Source organism: Halictus rubicundus, chromosome 17, assembly GCF_050948215.1.
Source record: "Halictus rubicundus isolate RS-2024b chromosome 17, iyHalRubi1_principal, whole genome shotgun sequence".
NCBI lineage: Eukaryota > Metazoa > Arthropoda > Insecta > Hymenoptera > Halictidae > Halictus > Halictus rubicundus.
Genome location: NC_135165.1, coordinates 7,435,504 through 7,453,521, shown reverse-complemented (window position 1 = coordinate 7,453,521; position 18,018 = coordinate 7,435,504). Strand labels below are relative to the sequence as shown.

The 18,018-nt window shown below is 41.8% G+C and overlaps 1 protein-coding gene across 19 annotated transcripts in view; it reads left to right on the top strand.

The window, feature by feature from the left end:
- Positions 1-18,018, top strand: part of LOC143362424 (bromodomain adjacent to zinc finger domain protein 2B) — a 295,115-nt gene that overhangs the window by 247,055 nt on the left and 30,042 nt on the right. For 18 of the 19 annotated variants that reach the window (XM_076802565.1, XM_076802574.1, XM_076802576.1 and 15 more), the window contains 6 exons: positions 11,184-11,411; positions 12,431-12,616; positions 14,513-14,681; positions 14,832-14,849; positions 15,732-15,975; positions 17,604-17,865. In XM_076802565.1, the coding sequence (XP_076658680.1) occupies positions 11,184-11,411; positions 12,431-12,616; positions 14,513-14,681; positions 14,832-14,849; positions 15,732-15,975; positions 17,604-17,865 (1,107 nt within the window). The remainder of the gene's footprint in view (positions 1-11,183; positions 11,412-12,430; positions 12,617-14,512; positions 14,682-14,831; positions 14,850-15,731; positions 15,976-17,603; positions 17,866-18,018) is intronic. The other variant, XM_076802569.1, reaches the window with a different exon arrangement.

The following is an 18,018-nucleotide window of genomic DNA, read 5'->3' as shown; positions in this document are numbered from 1 at the left end:
GAACGCATCGGAAGAAATCGTTCTAGATGCGAAATCGATGCAACGACCATCGACGGCGGTCTCTGGGTCTTTCTTGACCCAGTGTATAAAAATCGTCATTCACATCCCCTCATTCATGAAATACTACTTAAATTATAACTACTATATTGGAATTATAAAAAAAATTGAACCTATCTATTGCACGTTGTATGCATTTACATATTGAATTATGATGTAGTCATTTTTAGCGGCGTCGCAGAGAGTGCTATGGGTTAAATAACAAAGTGTATAGAATCTATTCTACTATTTTTAGGAGCGATGAAAATGCTGTTTCAAGTATCAAACGTGTTAGAACGCATCGGAAGGAATCGTTCGAGATGCGAAATCGATGCAGAATAAATTAAAAACAATGTTGCAAGACGCAGAACAACGAGTAGATCCCCTCGAGCCAGTTCCGAATTTCGGTCACGGCGGCCAGGCAGGAACCATTCGTAACTCCCGGTCGGTTTCCATCGCGTTCTCATCATCCCCGGGTATGCACCTCTCTCTCTCCCTCCCTTTCTGCAGCAGCCCCTCTCTGAACAACCCCCTAGCCCCGACTCCCACTGGCCAGAGCACCGCGATCGATTTAATAACACGGCCATTTTCCCAGCTCACGGACCGAACACATTCCCCGAACCGCTGCCGTAACGCTTCTCTTCATCTACGATCTATTCTCCTAACTTGTTTAGCTTCCCTTACGGCGTCGCTGCTCACTCGCTCGTGTCCCAACACCCTGCAACCCCCATGAACCCCTTGGAGGCGCCACCCCCGCGGCTCTCGCTGATTTCGCCCCCGTGAAACAGCCGTGATTTGTTACCTATTCGTTGAACGGAATCTCGGCCTCGAGGGTTGTTACCTGGTAATCAATGACGGATCTATTTTCATTTTAGAAACGAAGATACCAGCCAGCGATCATGCTCGCGAAACTAAGAGTTCTGCGATGGTCAAAAGTGTTTGCGGATTTAACTGTTTCGCTACTGGTGCTCATTTAACCCTCCGCGAACCACGTGAATAAAGGTCACACCCCGGGACATGTAGGGTTAATTTTACCCCCATCATTATGCATCTAAAAATACATCATTTGAATGAATGCATACTTTGAAATCGTCTTTCGTTGATTTTATAATAGGATCAGATCCGTCATCTTCTGATATGAACGATTTATCTTCGAAAATGCAAACATCTTTTTATTAATAAGGAACAATTTTCTCGTTTCATTCTACCTCGCAAGGTAACTATTTTGCATAGATTAAGTCCACCGTAGATCGTCTTTATGAATGAACAGAACATAAATCATGGCTATGAAAGACTGTACTACAAGCGAACTACCGGAACAATACGCCACCGCAGAAAATATGCAATAATTTGGAAACCAATGGAGACAATCGTATAAAAATTTTACTGTACCATCCTGAAACAACCTAGAACATATCCACAAAATTTTAGAACCCCTCTCCAAGGAAAAACCTCGTCTTCAAATTCATCAAGTTTAATTTCACGGAGAACGTTTTGATTTGTTTGAATTTCCGGGCGCCGATTTTCTGAAATTTTTCAGAGGTCCGCCAAGGATCGATGGATCTCTCGGTCGGCAACCGATCACGACGGCTTTTCCGCCGTTGTTTCCTGAAATCGGCCGTCGAACGAACGTGTCTTGGCATAAATTCGTGCGCGCGTACCTACACATCCGCCTCGGAGCACGCGCGATCCGGCGCTGTACTCGCAATAACCGAACTTTCCGCGACGCGGACGTTTATTGCGCGATTTTAACGATTTTAACGGCGGCAGAGAGCTTTCGGCGTGGCCATCGATTAGGGGAAAAACAATGCACGCCATTTCTCCCCACCAGCAGCCGTGCCGCCCCTTTCGGGTGCCAGGAGTGGGTGGGTCCTTTATTAACGTGCTCGGAAAAACAGGAAATTAGCGACGCGCCACGACCGTCGCTACCAGTCGACGCCGAGGATGATGACGTCCTGAATGAACGACGATGACCTCGTCGGATTCAACGTCTACCCTCGTTTACTCCTACCCCTGCTCCGCCCCTGCTTTCAGGACGCGAGCTCTTTTTATTTGGCAAAACGAACATTTAATATGTCATTTATTGATGCTGCTGTTTTGGTGCAACGATGTGACCAGCATATTTCATCAAAATGAGTAGGTGTGATTTGAAACAGTAAAATGTTTAGAGGAGTTTATGAAAACTGTTAAATTATTTTCATCCTGTTAAACGTGTTGAGAAAGAAAATAAATTTCTATTTCATTCCAGTTTGTTGCAATTCAAGTAGACAATTTTTATTTTGCATAAGGAGACGCTAACGGTGAAAAGTTTGGTTCCCATTTTTTAAAAATTGTAATTAGGGAATTGTTCTGGAAAAATCACAGCAGTGAGGGGTGTTACAGATTGGAAAATATCAGGAGCAGATGGGGGAACATTTGAAGCTTGTTCGATTGAAAGCGTCTCCAGTCCATCGCTAATCCTGCCCGCCCTCATCCTCGAACCGTGATCCCCCACCATCGACCAGCTTGCTCAGAAGCTTAATCATAAATCGATAAACGTGACGCATCGCACTTGAGATACGTCCGCCTCGTTGTCGTCGCTTTATCTCCATTCCCCGAAATACTCTTCCAGTTCGGATTTTCGGGATCCTCTTCGAAATCCTGTTTCCCGAATTTTCAAGATCTCGACACGTGTCACGAGCCTCCGATTTTTCTGTATCCCACGATTCCACGAAGCAACGCGCTCTCGATTGCTTGGCAATTTGTTAGGAAACATTTTTACAATTGTATTAATCCTTCAATCGTTGCGGATAAAATCGTTTTATACTAGATCAGTTGTATCAAGAATTCACGAGGGGTGGAATCATGTCAAATATTAAAACGTATTGAATAAAAGGCATGCTTCAGCTTGTAAGATTCTTAAAATATTGTTTATTTTATTCTCAAAGGTGTGTGAGGTAGTAGATAATATTTCAGAATTTTTTCGTTAATTAATGGCAAACGAAAGCAAACCGTATTTGAATTAACAGGATCTGAAATCTTGAAAATTCAGGAAGTGTCTTGAGTGAGCTATAACAATTTAAATATTAAATAAAGGACTAACTGGAGTTGGAAAAATTCTTAAAAAATTATTTATTAACCTCGAAGGTGTATAAAACACTAGGTAATATTTCAGAATTTTTTAATTAATTAATGGCGAAGAAAAAGAAACCGTATTCTAATTAACAGGAACTGAATCTTGAAAATTGAGGAAGTGTCTTGTGTCAGCTATATCAATTTTGAATATTAAATGAAGGACTAACTGAACTTGGAAAAATTCTTAAAAAATTGTTTATTAACCTAGGCGTATCAAACACTAGGTAATATTTCAGAATTTTTTCATTCATTAATGGCGAAGAAAAAGAAACCGTATTCTAATTAACAGGAACTGAATCTTGAACATGTAGGAAGTGTCTTGATTGAACTATATCAATTTTGAATATTAAATAAACGACTAGCTAAACTTAGAAAAATTCTTAAAAAATTGTTTATTAACCTGGAAGGTGTACAAAACAGTAGAGAATATTTTAGAATTTCTTTGTTAGTTAATGATAAAGAAAAATTGTCTTGGTAGAGCGACAAAAATTTGATCCATTATACCAACGTTCCAGTATCGACCATGACGTTTCAGTATAACGGACTCGAGCTTGTCACCACAGTAAATTTCACGACACTATTTCTGAATCACGGTTGCGTATCTCGCTAAGCTCTAGGTTCGGAACTTTCATACGATTTATTCGTGAAATAACTTTTCAACGAGAATAAATCCCATCTGTACACACTATTCAAGAGTCTATCGGTCCTCGATCGTGGATCCGTTAGATTAATACGATTCACACTCGGAAACAAGTACGCTCTCCACTCTGCACGATACGTAAACGAAGAACTTTTTGATAAAATTATTTCGTGCAAACGGGATTACGATTTTAATTCCTCTCCGTTGCACGGATCCGCGTTTACGGTTATTGATTCGCTCGCTCGCGCCGAGTCGTTGATATTTCCGAACGTAAATCTTCGTAACTGGTGTCTGTACGAAAACCTTTATTTCTCGGTATCAGCCCTCCCTTGGTAGGGATGCAGAAAGCGTACGTGTTTTATAGAAATACGAGAAACGATCGTTAATAGAAACGCTTTACGTGTCCTATTGTTCCTGGGACGCCCGGAAAAAATTCGATACATCGCTTGCTTGCTTTCAATGATATCGTAAATTCATTTTTAAACATTCCGAACTCGGAATACCAGATTTACAACAAAATTATTTCGACGATTGTTGTACTGTTGGTATTCAGCAGAGAAATCGAGAATTAAACGAGGAATAAAATATTAACCCTTTGCACTCGGCGCTATTTTCATTCTAAAACTAAATTTTTCTCTTCCGTCTAAGAATATTTTCGTTTTATTCATACGAAACTGATCCGATTTCCACATACAATATTTAAATGTTTAGTAATCTGTTAAATACAAATTTTGTAATGTAACAAATACATTGTAATATTTGTTGGAATTTCTTTGAAATAATGCCACAACAATTTCTAGTGGTGCTTCAGAGTCACCACTCGAGTGCAAAGGGTTAAACTTGCGGGTGAAGCTTCTTAATATAGCATTAGCTAAAGAATCTAGAGTGTTAATATTGTTATACTTTCGTAAAATAGAATCTTCTATTTTCGTAAAATAGAAGCTTCTACTTTCAGACCCCGCCGTTCATTTTCTTCTAAGTTGTTTGTGTATAACACAGCAGGTCAGAAACTGAGGACACGTTTTTGCTTGAAAATGCTATAAAGTGGAATATCTGAATGTCTGAAAATTCTTTTTCCAAGAAAGTCTAAATATTTAAAATTTATCTAAAAATCGAGGATTCGGTGTTCATTCGTTCAGTAACAGTTTTATTAATGAAGCTCGGTTCGTATCATCGAAACATTACAAAATAGCAAATGTAGGACAAGAAAAACGAAGAAGCAAAGGGCTGGAGTTCATTAGGGTAGCAGCAGTATACAACGAAGGGGTTAATTGTTTGGCCCCCGTGAAACTAGGTTCAACCAATAACCGCTATTTCTCCGAAAAGTATGTTTAAATATTCAGCAGGGTGGAGGAAGTCTTCTTTTATCGGCGAACCGAGGAACATCCCCGAAAATGGCGGCCCGGTTTAATGCTCTCGGCTGGTCGGTCGATTACTCGAATAATGGATTGCTATTAAAGAGTTCGGATTAAAGAGGAAAGCACGGGGTGGCACGCACCCGGCGTCGTTGCCTCGTTAAAAGAAGAAATTCGTGTCCGCATTAAAAGTCAATCGGGAAATCGGTGTAGCATCTTAAACGGCGGGGTTGCGCTTGGACATAAACGATCGAGCCCGAGCGTCCGTGACGGCATGTAATTTCCGAAATTATTTATCAGTCGATCTCCTTCATCACTGTCAGCAATTTCCGGATCGGTTGACGATGGGAATGTCGTAATTAAATGGCAGCTTGCTACACCACGTGGTAATCGTTATACCCCTTTGTGGAACTGAAAATGGTCACACCTGTCTCGAAACATTATTTTTTTTTTTTGCTTGATCGTTTCAATTTGTCCCTGGCGGAGGTTCAATATTTTAGTTAATGATCCTTAAGCGATTAGCCACCCTTTGGGGTGAGAGATTTTGTAACACGAATATCTATAAAAAAGAATTTTTTTATATATATTTTAATTTGAGGACTGTATAGTGAAGTGCGTAGTATTGGGAAAAGAGACAAATGTGTACTAATTTCTCGATATTGAAACAGTTCAATTATCGTTTCGATGGATAGTTCGTAGAATGATGTAAATTTTCAGGGATGGGCTCGTAAAAATTTGCAAACTTTTGGGAGCTCAAGTTGAAGCTGAGAGATCACAATTTAAGATAGATTCATTTAAAATCGCGGAAAAGTTCAGACTCACGTAGGAAAATTGTCAAATCTCGACTGATCGCTCCAAGAAAAATTATTGGATCGCAAGGTACTTGGAATCAAGTTTTAAACGCATTACCGAGCGAACCAACTTTTAAGTGTTGAAACCAATTAAAGCTGAAAGATCACGGAAAGAATCCCTAAAAGAATTGGCAAAAATCACGCACAGAGTATTATGCTCGTCCGATTCCCAAACGAATTGCAGTCGACGACCGCCGGCCCCGTCAGACCGAAAGAACGAATTCGTAACAGGGATGGAAAGCGAAAAAGAAAAAAAATTGAGAACTAGCGGGGTAGCAAACGAAAGGGAAAATCCGTGAGGCAAATTTCAATCCGTCGGCCGGCGGCGGCATACGTGTGCATACGCGGGCTCGTATGTATATATGTATGCACCTAGAGCCGCATTATGCAGCTGCTCAGCCGGTGAAGTAGTCGTATAAGCCAGCCGGGGGTTCAACGACCGGTATAAATTAAAGCGGCGCTTGGATTTCAATGCCACGGCCTTGCTCAAGGCCGCGATACTCGTAGAAATTCAACGGTACACTCGCGGCCGCGTTTGTAACAATAAATTGTACAAACAGGCACAAGCGCACAGAGAAGGTTCGCGTGGTTCGCGACGTGTCCACGAGGAGGACGTATATTTTCGGCGGTGTGCTCGTCGCTGGAAGGAGTAGAATTTTCGTGTATCGATCCGAGGCTCGAATCAACGGAAAGACACGTAATGCGAGGGAAATTTCGTCGTATGAAATATGGCCGACACGGGTTAAAGCCGATGTAGGAGTCACGCGTTGAGTCACGCATGCTCTCTCTCTACGACGCGTGTTCTTTCAGTAATTCCTTCGTTTAATTGGCATCGATTTAATTCTCCATCGACTTTTCTTGGCGATCGAATTCTGAATGTGGAGAAAACATTTTGATAAAGCTTAATTTGATTTCGTTATTAATTGCACGAATTTGTTTAACAATGTTTGCAATTCAATAAATGTTGAAAGGAACAGGCCCGTAGGATTTGACGTGCGGCAAGTAGAAACAGTCTGCAACGTTCAGACACGCGTTTGTTCGTGAAGATGTATTCGTAGGAATAAATTTCCTTACTCAAGCTCGTATTGTATGATAGTAAAATCATTGTGCAATGTTTTGTTAATTTTATAGGACAACATATGCTAGCCATTTTTATTGCTCGGTAGGTTTAGTGTTAAGGAATTTTTCGCAAATCTTTTTGAATCCTACACAGTCCGGAATCTCGAAGGACCTCGTCACATATTCTCTCAGCATCGTTGGATCGTTATATCCTTAGATTGCACACAACCTTTTCGCATAATTCCATCCTATGCAATTCGCCAGATCTGCAAAAATGCGGAAATCTATTATTTTTACGGAACTTTTGAAAATGCAGAACGTACGCGGCAGCCCAACGTGTCGCGATGCGTGCCGAGCAATTATTTCAACGGAGAACACGGAATAGATTCTCCGTAATCCACGATAATACGATCGCATAATGAATTACATAACAAAGCCCGGGGGTTACGGGGTTCGCGCGGTATGGTAGGGGAGGGGGAGAGCTCATGCTCTCGCGCTAGCTCGCGCGTAATTGTTAATCGCGACAAAGCGGGGATAGTTTAATGAAAATTGTTGGCGGTTTATGAAAATTAGAAAGTATCGAGGTGTTCCGGCAGGGCATTTTTGCGGCGGCGCCCCTGCGAACGGCATTACCATAACGAGTTCTTAGCTTCTGCAATTTAACGGGCTTCCTGCCCGCTGCAGTCCGAGCGAGTGCCGGACCGTTGCGAGAACCCGGCCCGACCATGATTATTATTATTATTGGCGACGCGACTTAATACTTTAATCGTCCCTCGGCTGATAGGGTAAAGCACGCACCCGATAATTCCAATCTGGATGATTTAGTTAACCCCTCGCACTTTGCCTCGCTCTGCGGAGAACCACGGTTATTTATTTAACCCTCGCACGCTTCTCGAAAATAGTTAATCCGAATAAATTGTAGCTTGTTCGGAATTTTATGTTTCAATACACACGTGGAATTGCAACACCAGGTTTTTAATATGTACGTACAGTGATTTTTATGTTTTTAATACTATAAATGGAATTGTGGCGCAGTAAAGAAGTTGGACATTTCAATTTAGAATTTATTTACAAAAATGTGTCCTGTTAAAATCCGTTAGACAGCCCTTATATTATAAAAAAGTTTATTACGCGAACAGAATATTTACACCGTGACTATATCAATGTAAATGTGTTATTTTATTTACTATGAGAAAGCAAATTTTTTAAATAGAATTACCTGTAATTTTGTACTACGTTTTTGGTTATTTTCCAGGGCCTTCAAAAGATTTTTCTAATTTTTCCTTTGTGCTTGAATATGTTCCACGGAACGGGTTATATATTTTCGACTAGAATAGTGAAAATTCATAATGGTCCTCGGGGAAAATAATTGGTCCGCGATAGGGAACAACGGGCGCGTTGTTTCGGCGCAACAAAATTTTCTATATTCGGTAATCAATCAGTAATTTCTCGTGCCGAGCACCGTCGATTAAATAATTCCAGGATTTTACCGGGGCGCGTGTCCGCGAGCGAATAATATCGGGCCGCGATTTATTTTCGAACGGCTGGTTCTATTATTTAAACCCACCTTCGCGTGTCCCTGTCCGCGTCTCCTCGTTGGATTTTCGTGCGGCGAGGTTGCAGCATTTCTGTCTCTCCCCCTGTTGCAACTTTCCAACCCCGCTATGCAACTCTCCACCCACAATGCGTTTCGCTGTCCCTCTAACACGGTTACGGAACGGAAGCAAAATATTTCGGCAGTGCGTGCGACCGACCAATTATCCTTCGGTCTCTCGAATTTATAAACATTTTTCGACGTCTCTGCTCCTCTCTCATCCCCGCTACCCTCTGTCTCCCTGTATCAACCCTAATCTCTCTCTCTCTCTCTTCGCTCCAAATTAATTTGGAAATAGTTGATTAACTGAAATTGTCGTTGATCGTCGATAAAAGTGCGAATTGCAGTACAACAATTTGCAAAAAGGGAAATACATTGTCAAATTATGTGGAAGTGAGGAATATCAGTGTATTTTAAGGGGTTAGAGTTGATTTTAGTATCTGTTCCCGTAGGAACTTTCGCGTGTTTGAGGACTTAAATTAAAGGTGGAGGATGGTACTTCGTGACAGGTGCATCAAGGTTTATAAAAACATGCATTAGCATTTCGAAAAATTGACATATACTCACCGTATGCTCGGACAAAATTCACTCGATTTTTAGGGAGAATTTTGAATCGATTTTGGAATGTATTCCCGCAAGAATTTTTGAACTTTTGACAGCTCAAATTAAAGCTAGAAAATCGTACTTTACAATACAGTCACTTACTTTTGCAGGAAAATATATTGTGATGAAAAATCGATAAATTCCAATGGACAGCTTAGAGAAAATTGATTGAATTTCAAGGGGTTGCTTCGAGTTGATTTTATTGTGTGCTCCCATAAGAATTTTCAAAATGTTGAGGGGTCAAATTAAAGATGGAAGATAGTACTCTATGATAGATACAATTAAGTGTAAAGAGAAATGTATTAGCACTTCGAAAAATTGTCTAAAGTGTCAAAAAAATGTTCCCTTATGAATTTTCATACTTTGAAGGACTCAAATTAACACTGAACGTACCACCACCGATCAAATGGCCGGTTCTAGATTTTTTATTTGACAAGTTTTGAAATTATAAAAATGCTTTCATGAGCAATGATTAAATAAATATCTTTAGTAAAGCACGCATGGCAATAAGAACCGCGCAAAGTCTAAATAAATTAAATCTTGTCATTTTTATAAGGCAACATGTATCCGTTACATTTATAGCTCGTTACGTTTAGTGTTAAATAACTTGTACATTTCGATGGCGCATTGTACTATACTTCGTTCCAAATTGATTCGAATTCTGACAAATAGTTGCTGGATTACCAGAAATTACCGCCGGGTTGTCTATAGAAAGGTGGATCGCAGTTAAACAATTTGACAAAAGGGGAGTACAGTGTCAAATGAAGTGGGGGAAACAGGGAGAAAAAGAATATAATATGGCGGCGGTGTATCGACGCGAGTCTCCGGTCGCCACGGCGGCGGCCCCGTTCATTAATTTATTAATTATTTCGATAACAAGAACCGCGCCGAAAGAGGAGCATTTTCCTATCGTAATTTAAACAACGCGGCCGGCGAAATTTCGCGCTGTTCAAATTTGATGGAGGTATCAGTTTCCATGGCCCTCCCAGTCGTAATTATCCGAGCCCGTCGCGAATTCGAATGGCCTCGTTATGTGCGAATGTGTAAGTATTGCTGGACTTAATGCCTTTTGAATTTGTTAAACATTCTACAATTCCGCCGCTTTCATCTCGATTTGATCAGAATCTGATTAAATTACCGAGAAGGGTCAAAGGTTAAAGTTTAAATTTTATTTTCCTTGTTTCCGATCTAACTCTGTAGCATACAAAACCAATATTTATTACCCAAAGGGAGTAGGAAACAAAGAAGAAGTGCATCGGGCACCACTATTATAATCAGATTGCGAATTTTTATGCAAAATCAAATTTTCTACCTGAATTGCAACTGACTCAAGTGAAATAGAAAGTTATTTTCTTTTTTAAATTGTTCTAATAACTTCACTGTTTCAAATATTTGTCCTAAACGCATAAAATCCGCAGTCTAATTATAATAGTTGCGGAGACAAATGAATCTTCCTACATCGACCAAAGGCAAACAGAATTAACAATTGTTTGTCCTGCGTTAAATTATTGATTAAAAAGCCGTAGGATTGATCAACTCACGTAAACATGTAACTCTCACGCGTTCCTCGCTGTTCACACTGGCCGTTCACGCGTCGAACCTTGCTGAAACGCTGTGTTGAACGATCAATAACCGCTGTCGAAGATTATTTCGTCCGCGCGTCGGTTGTAAATAGGGGATAACCGTAAACGCAGAAGCTAAACAGACAATTATCGGTTGCCGGTTGATGGTAAAAAATTAATTGTCCGCCGGTGCGGTTACTTTTCCGGGACTTGTGCCACGGGTTGTAATCGATAGCTACTTTGCCGTGGAAACGGATAGTGGAGATCACGGTGCCGGGGCGTATAGTGTATATTCGATGTAAAACCGATCCGAAGGCTGGAGTAGGCGAGCATTATAATTGGACCGGTTCGTTTTCGTTTTGATTGCAGCGTATTGGCCGCGGGGCGACAGCGCAGCTTCGTCGCTTTTCGGTGGAATGCCCGGTGGATATGGGTTGGGGGCCCACCATTTGCCGTCGGCTTACGCCATCCTGGGCCGAGGTGGCTCTGCTCCCGGTTTCGGGGGCCACACGCCGGCCTCTGCACCACCGCCGCCCCCATATTCGCACAGCAGCCTTGGAACACTCAGCGTGGCCGCCAGTCAAGCTGCCAGTTTAGGTAAATCACCCCCTTTCGTCATTCCTTAGTCAACTAGTCAATATCTCCCCACACAGCCAGCCTAAACGTTGATGGCTCACGCTTTAAACCGGGATAACTCTTTTTACAAACAACTTCGAACAAATCAATTTTCAGTCTTTCTTTTTAACGTCGCATCGATATTGATGACTGTGATTCACTGTTCACATTTCATCCCATATGTCTTTCACATATGAAATGAAGGATAATGGAAATTTTTGAAAAATTGCGTCTAGTCTGAAAGACATAGTTGCTCACAACCTTTTTATTTGGGCTCGAAGAAGAGCTGAAGTCGTTTGATCCATTTATAAAAAAGTTATTCCGATTTAAAGTGTGTACCATCATGATTGACTTCGTATGAAAGAGATGTGCACGATATTTGTGAAATATGTGCCCCCATCACCTCAGGATGGGTACTCTTCTTTAAGGGGCCCAGATGCTCCTAGAAGTTTGAGATAAATCAGTGAGACAATATTAACTCCTTGTCAGTAGATATCTGTTTTCAATTATTCCTTCATGAAACTTCAAGCAACAGATTGGTGGCATTTTACCGATTAAAACGAGTCCAAACACGACATCATACGGAACATATTTGCTCGCTTGTTTCACGATTTTGTAGGACCTCCGTTATCCGAACCGACGTGAAATCCTTATTATCCGATCACGTATTTCTGAAAGCAAGCAATTTACTCCGATTGTTTCATGGATGATTCTTCCATAAAAATAGACGAATTTTCAAGGGGTGATTTCGACCCCTTAAAGCGAGTTTGGGCAGCAAAATCTTCAGATTCGGAATCTTTTCTTGTCAGTAAAGATTTGATCTGGCAGTGTGGCTAAATAACTGTTCCGTGTTGTGTTTGGTCTTTTTGTTTCGTTTCCCGACGAAATTGTTTTGAGTCGGTGAAATGGCGTGTATCATTCCCTGCCACACCCTCTAAACGTTAGTTACGCGAAGGTTGAAGATGCAAGTGGTGTAATCGTGTGATGATGATTGGGTTCAGGTATCAATCCAGCAAGCGCAGCATGGTGGACGATGGCCTCACACCTGGCGGCACACGACTACCTCGCGAGGTTACAAGGAGCGGCAGGACTCCCTGGGTTTCCACCTGGTGCTGAGAGCCTCCTGCCACCCTATCCTGCCTCTCTACTTAATCCCCCGTCCCTTTCGTCTCACAAGTCCAGTAAGTGTAAGTATCGCAACGTTTATTTCATCTTATTTATCATTACCAGACTGAGGATCTTATGCTCTCGCAGCAGAAACGAGTAGGCGAATATTAAAACAGCAGAGAGATTGAAAGAATTCAACGTACCAAAATTGTGAATGAACAAACTCGATTTCTATTTTCACTCGATTTTAACTCAACTGTGCCGGTGATCATGAATGCGAAGTAAGTCGTGTCTCGTTTCTTCGAGGTATTTAGACTTCTGCGTCTGATTTGAAAACAAAAATATTGACCATGGTAATATTTAATATGTGATACGTAATATCTAATTTTTCAATTCACTATACAATTAATGGTAACATTAGTCGACGTAATACAAAGCAAAAAGATCGATTTGTTTGGCTTTCATCATTTTGACTTTCATAATCACCGGTGCAATTGATCCTCACAATTTTTATTTTGTGTAAGGCTTCGCAGTTAAAGTTCCCGTTTAATCTCTGCTATAATGCCAACTCGTCGGTAGAGTAGCGTTGTAAATATACAATTTTCAATTTTTATACTTCGAAATGCCTTTTTCAAGAATTTTTTCGAAGCAATAATAGTCTCCCTACCGTTGTGCGATCATGTTACAACACATCAGATTCATTGTCGTACTCGAAACAGTCATCGGAATACAATCTCCCCACTCCCTACAAACATGCATTGTCAACTTTAGTAATTGCATCGCCACTTCTCCGGTGCATCTAGAGGTTAAATTCCAGGCTGGCTGTGTTTCAGTCCCTCCAATAGTCAGTCAGTGGGATAAAGTTGAGAAGGCAGTGTTCGCCGTCCTCTGTAATCATGTTAGCAGTCCCGACCCTGACTATAAATTAAACTCATGCTGACAACTACCGGTCGTACAACTATGTAACGGCTCTTGTAAAATCGTCTGTCTTCCGTCGACACTTTTATATGCATCTGGTGCCCGCCACTAAATTATTCTAACTATCTACTTTGGATTTTAACAGACTCTATTATCTTTTTCATAAATTACAGATACTTGTGCTTTAACATCTCCCCCCGTTCCTAAGTAACACTAAATGTTCTTGATCACTCTTTTAGGGTTTAAAATTGTTATTGGGGGGTCCTGTGTCATTTTCGTAGGCCCCAAATTTGTCATAGGCTCTAGGCTTTAGAATATAAACTCTAGGCTCTAGGCACTTTGGAATTGACATTCTATGCACTACTAGATTCTCTTTACTACCTTCTGGGGGCATTTAACATTGAACAGTATTTTCATAAGCCCTAGGCTCTAGATTTGCACTCGACATACTACTTTCTATACCCTAGCTTTTCCTCCGTCCCTGCACAGTACTAGATTTTTTTACAACTTTTCTATAATATTTTTCTGGGCTCTGAATTTTTCATAGGCGCTAGACTCTAGACTCTAACACTTTTGCATTGAAAATACTATTCCCTATCTTTAACTATTCTTCACCACCTTGTCAAAGATTACTCTATGTATTGCAGACCCTGGAATTTCGAATACTGTAATCTTGATGAAAGTGTCTTGCTTACGACAATGTTATTCTTCTTCGAATCGCGTCTTGCTTTGAGTTTCCACCGTCAACAATAAACAAGATATTTAACCCTAGAAAGACCAAGAAGAAGAGAAGGCTCCTCAAGAATATCCTCCGCATGAAAAATGTTGTTTCTCCAAAAAATGTCGAAAAAGTGATTTACTGTCGCTTGTAGCTCCAAGATTGATATGAAAGATTCGACGATCTGTTTTCTTCCTGTCTCCTTTGGACTTGAGGATGAGCCTCATGATCTTCCCAGGGTTAACGCGTTAAACATAGGCGGCATCCAGCGCCGAAAGACGAAGAGTAACTGTTTGAGCAGCGATTTAGAATAGCGTGTTCTGTTTCCGGGGCCACGCAGCTAAGTCAAGCAAGAGTCACAAGACGCCGGCGAACAGCAGCAGCAGCAGCTCGACGACGCCGAGCATGACGAGCAGCAGTTTGCCGGTCTCGACTCAGGCGCAGGTCACGTCCTCTCATCACAATACCTCGGCCAGCAGCACGCCAAATTCGCAAACGAACGTCGTCAGGTAGGTGTAGGAGCGTTGCTCGCTCGTTAAATCGATGCTTTCTCTCTCCCATTATTTTTTAACTGACGACAACGACGCCGCGTCCGCGCGGCGCACTTACCTCTACCCATTAATTATTTTTCCATGCTCGCCCCGATACCACCCCCGCAGCTCAGCGAAAGAGGGCAGGTGAGAGAGATCGTTAAGAATGAAAAGTGCATAGAGTACAAGAGAGGAGCCGGTAACAGAGGGAGAGGAAAAAAAAAGAAAAAAAATAACACGAACGAACGACAGACCGCGAATAAAACGGAAGAGATGCTGCCCCCGCTCGATCGATTTTTCTCTCGCAACAATTTCTACCGTACACCCACCAAACCCCGTAGTAGTAAATTCCGTATTATCCGGCCACCCCTTCGCGGCAGCCATCCCTCCCTGCCCCCCACCCCCGGGCGACAACGGTCATTTAACTTTCATGCGACGCTCGTGACCATGTAATTTCGTTGTTACGATTGTTCGATGGCCCTTAACGCTGACCGAGCTTTAAACAATTTGTCTTTCGACCGGTTGCGCGCACCGCGGATTTCATATCGCGGTCGCCGAAAAAATTGCACGCGAAAGCGACTGTCGTTCGGTCGGCGCGGATCCTTTGAGCGATGTGTGCGCAAACAATTTATTCGGTTGTTTTTGGAACATATTATTTCTTGGAAAAATCTGCTACGAACATGTGAGATGCATCGATAGATTATATTATAGACAAAATTATAGACATTTTACTTGTAACTAGCAAAATGGAAAAGCAAAAATCTTCGCATTTTCGCGGCAGCACTCGAGAGAAGTTCTAAAGTCAAAATTCTAAAATCGCTTAAAGATTGAACAATCGTGGAACAAAGATGGGTTGGCTAATGACTGTAGACATTGCAAGTGTCGTGACTGGCATAATAGAATCGCCAGAGTTTTCGTATCCGCGACGCAGCGCTCAAAGGGATCACGAGTCAAGATCTAAAGTTAGAGATCGTTCGAAGATTGAACATGGCAGGATTGACTTGTCTAATCGAATTGCGTTTCATCCAGCGATCCTAGCAATATATTGGGAGGTGTGCGGCTGCCTCCCGACACGGAGATCATCAAGTACACGTCGAGCATAGTCGGTCCAAAGGTTCCTGGCACAACGAACCGCGGCAGGAAGAAGACTATATCCTTGGACACGCCGAGCGTGAGCGTACACCCGCCGCCGGTGCCAGCTCTCACTGCTCATCAGACGAACACGACAACGACGTCGCTGATGATGGAGCCGAGAAAGTACAATCGTGCTACGGTAATTGCTACTTCTATGTTAATGCCGTAACGCGGCATTTCGACTTCGAATAAATTTTCACCTGGTTCTTTGAGACGAAAATCAACTCTATCCTAGCATGTTTAGGTTTTTTGTCAATTTTTACCGTTGCCACAGACATCATTCTTGTCTGACAGTGTTCAATTGCTTCCCTTCAGTAACAGGTGGCTTTGTGAAGACCTAATAGAGTCCTTGAAGATCTCCTCGAGCATTTATCTCCACAATTTCCTAGAATTGAATTCCACAATGTCCTGTATAAGCATTGATGGAGTCCTCAAAGATCCTTGTCTCTGCATCAGTCGACTAATTAAGCAAATGTGTACCTTGAGGAACGCGTGGACAGGTTCTCAGAGCAGATTGATCTAAGATCCCCGATCGTTGTGTCTCTTCAAGCTTCTAACACCACCATTTCCTAGAAAAATGACATAGATATTAAAAATTGGAGACTTGTACCTTGTAAAAGAATTAATAGAGACTTCAAAGATTGTTGTCTTTGCATCAGTCGACTAATTAAGCAACTTTGTACCTCGAGGAACGCGTCGACAGGTTCTCAGCGCAGATTGATCTAAGATCCCCGATCGTTGTGTCTCTTCAAGCTTCTAACTTCACCATTTCCTAGAAAAACGATATAAATATTAAAAATTGGAGACTTGTACCTTGTAAAAGAACTAATAGAGACTTTAAAAATTGTTGTCTTTGCATCAGTCGTCTAATTAAGCAACTTTGTACCTTGAGGAACGCGTGGACAGGTTCTCAGCAATGGATTGATCTAAGATCCTTGACCGCTGTGTCTCTTCAAGCTTTTAACTCCTCCATTTCCTAGAAAAATGATATAGATATTAAAAATTGGAGACTTGTGCCGTGTATAAGCATTGATGGAGTCCTCAAAGATCCTTGTCTTTGCATCAGTCGACTAATTATGCAACTTTGTACCTTGAGGAACGCGTGGACAGGTTCCCAGCGCAAATTGATCTAAGATCCCCGATCGTTGTGTCTCTTCAGGCTTTTAACTCCTCCATTTCCTAGAAAAACGATATAAATATTAAAAATTGGAGACTTGTAGCTTGTAAAAGAATTAATAGAGACTTCAAAGATTGTTGTCTTTGCATCAGTCGACTAATTGAGCAACTTTGTACCTTGAGGAACGCGTGGACAGGTGCTCAGAGCAGATTGATCTAAGATCCCTGACTGCTGTGTCTCTTCAAGCTTCTAACTTCACCATTTCCTAGAAAAACGATATAAATATTAAAAATTGGAGACTTGTACCTTGTAAAAGAACTAATAGAGACTTTAAAAATTGTTGTCTTTGCATCAGTCGTCTAATTAAGCAACTTTGTACCTTGAGGAACGCGTGGACAGGTTCTCAGCAATGGATTGATCTAAGATCCTTGACCGCTGTGTCTCTTCAAGCTTTTAACTCCTCCATTTCCTAGAAAAATGATATAGATATTAAAAATTGGAGACTTGTGCCGTGTATAAGCATTGATGGAGTCCTCAAAGATCCTTGTCTTTGCATCAGTCGACTAATTAAGCAACTTTGTACCTTGAGGAACGCGTGGACAGGTTCTCAGAGCAGATTGATCTAAGATCCCTGATCGTTGCTGTTTCAGACCGAGTCGAACGACTACAGGGAACCGGTAGATCGCGTGGAGGTGATCAAACTACCGGCACACTCGACGAACGGGTCAGTTTTACCGGCGCCCACGTCGTACACGACGACCACCAACGCGAACAGCTCGAACGATTCGGACGCGCCTCTGAATCTATCCCTGAAGCCTGCGACGACGAGCAGTAGCTCGCCGATCTCCAGCAGCCAGCCGCTCAGTCAGCTCAGCAATTTGAGCCAATCCCTACTCGCCTCCGATCGAACATGTGAGTAACAATCGTGCTGCGCTCGGATTAATCGTTCACCGGAACCAGCCGTACTAACAACTGAACGTCATAAACACGTAACCAACCGGGTAGAACCGTTGAAGCCGGGGCTCTCTACGCGAACCAGACGTGAGTGAACACGGACAAAGCCGC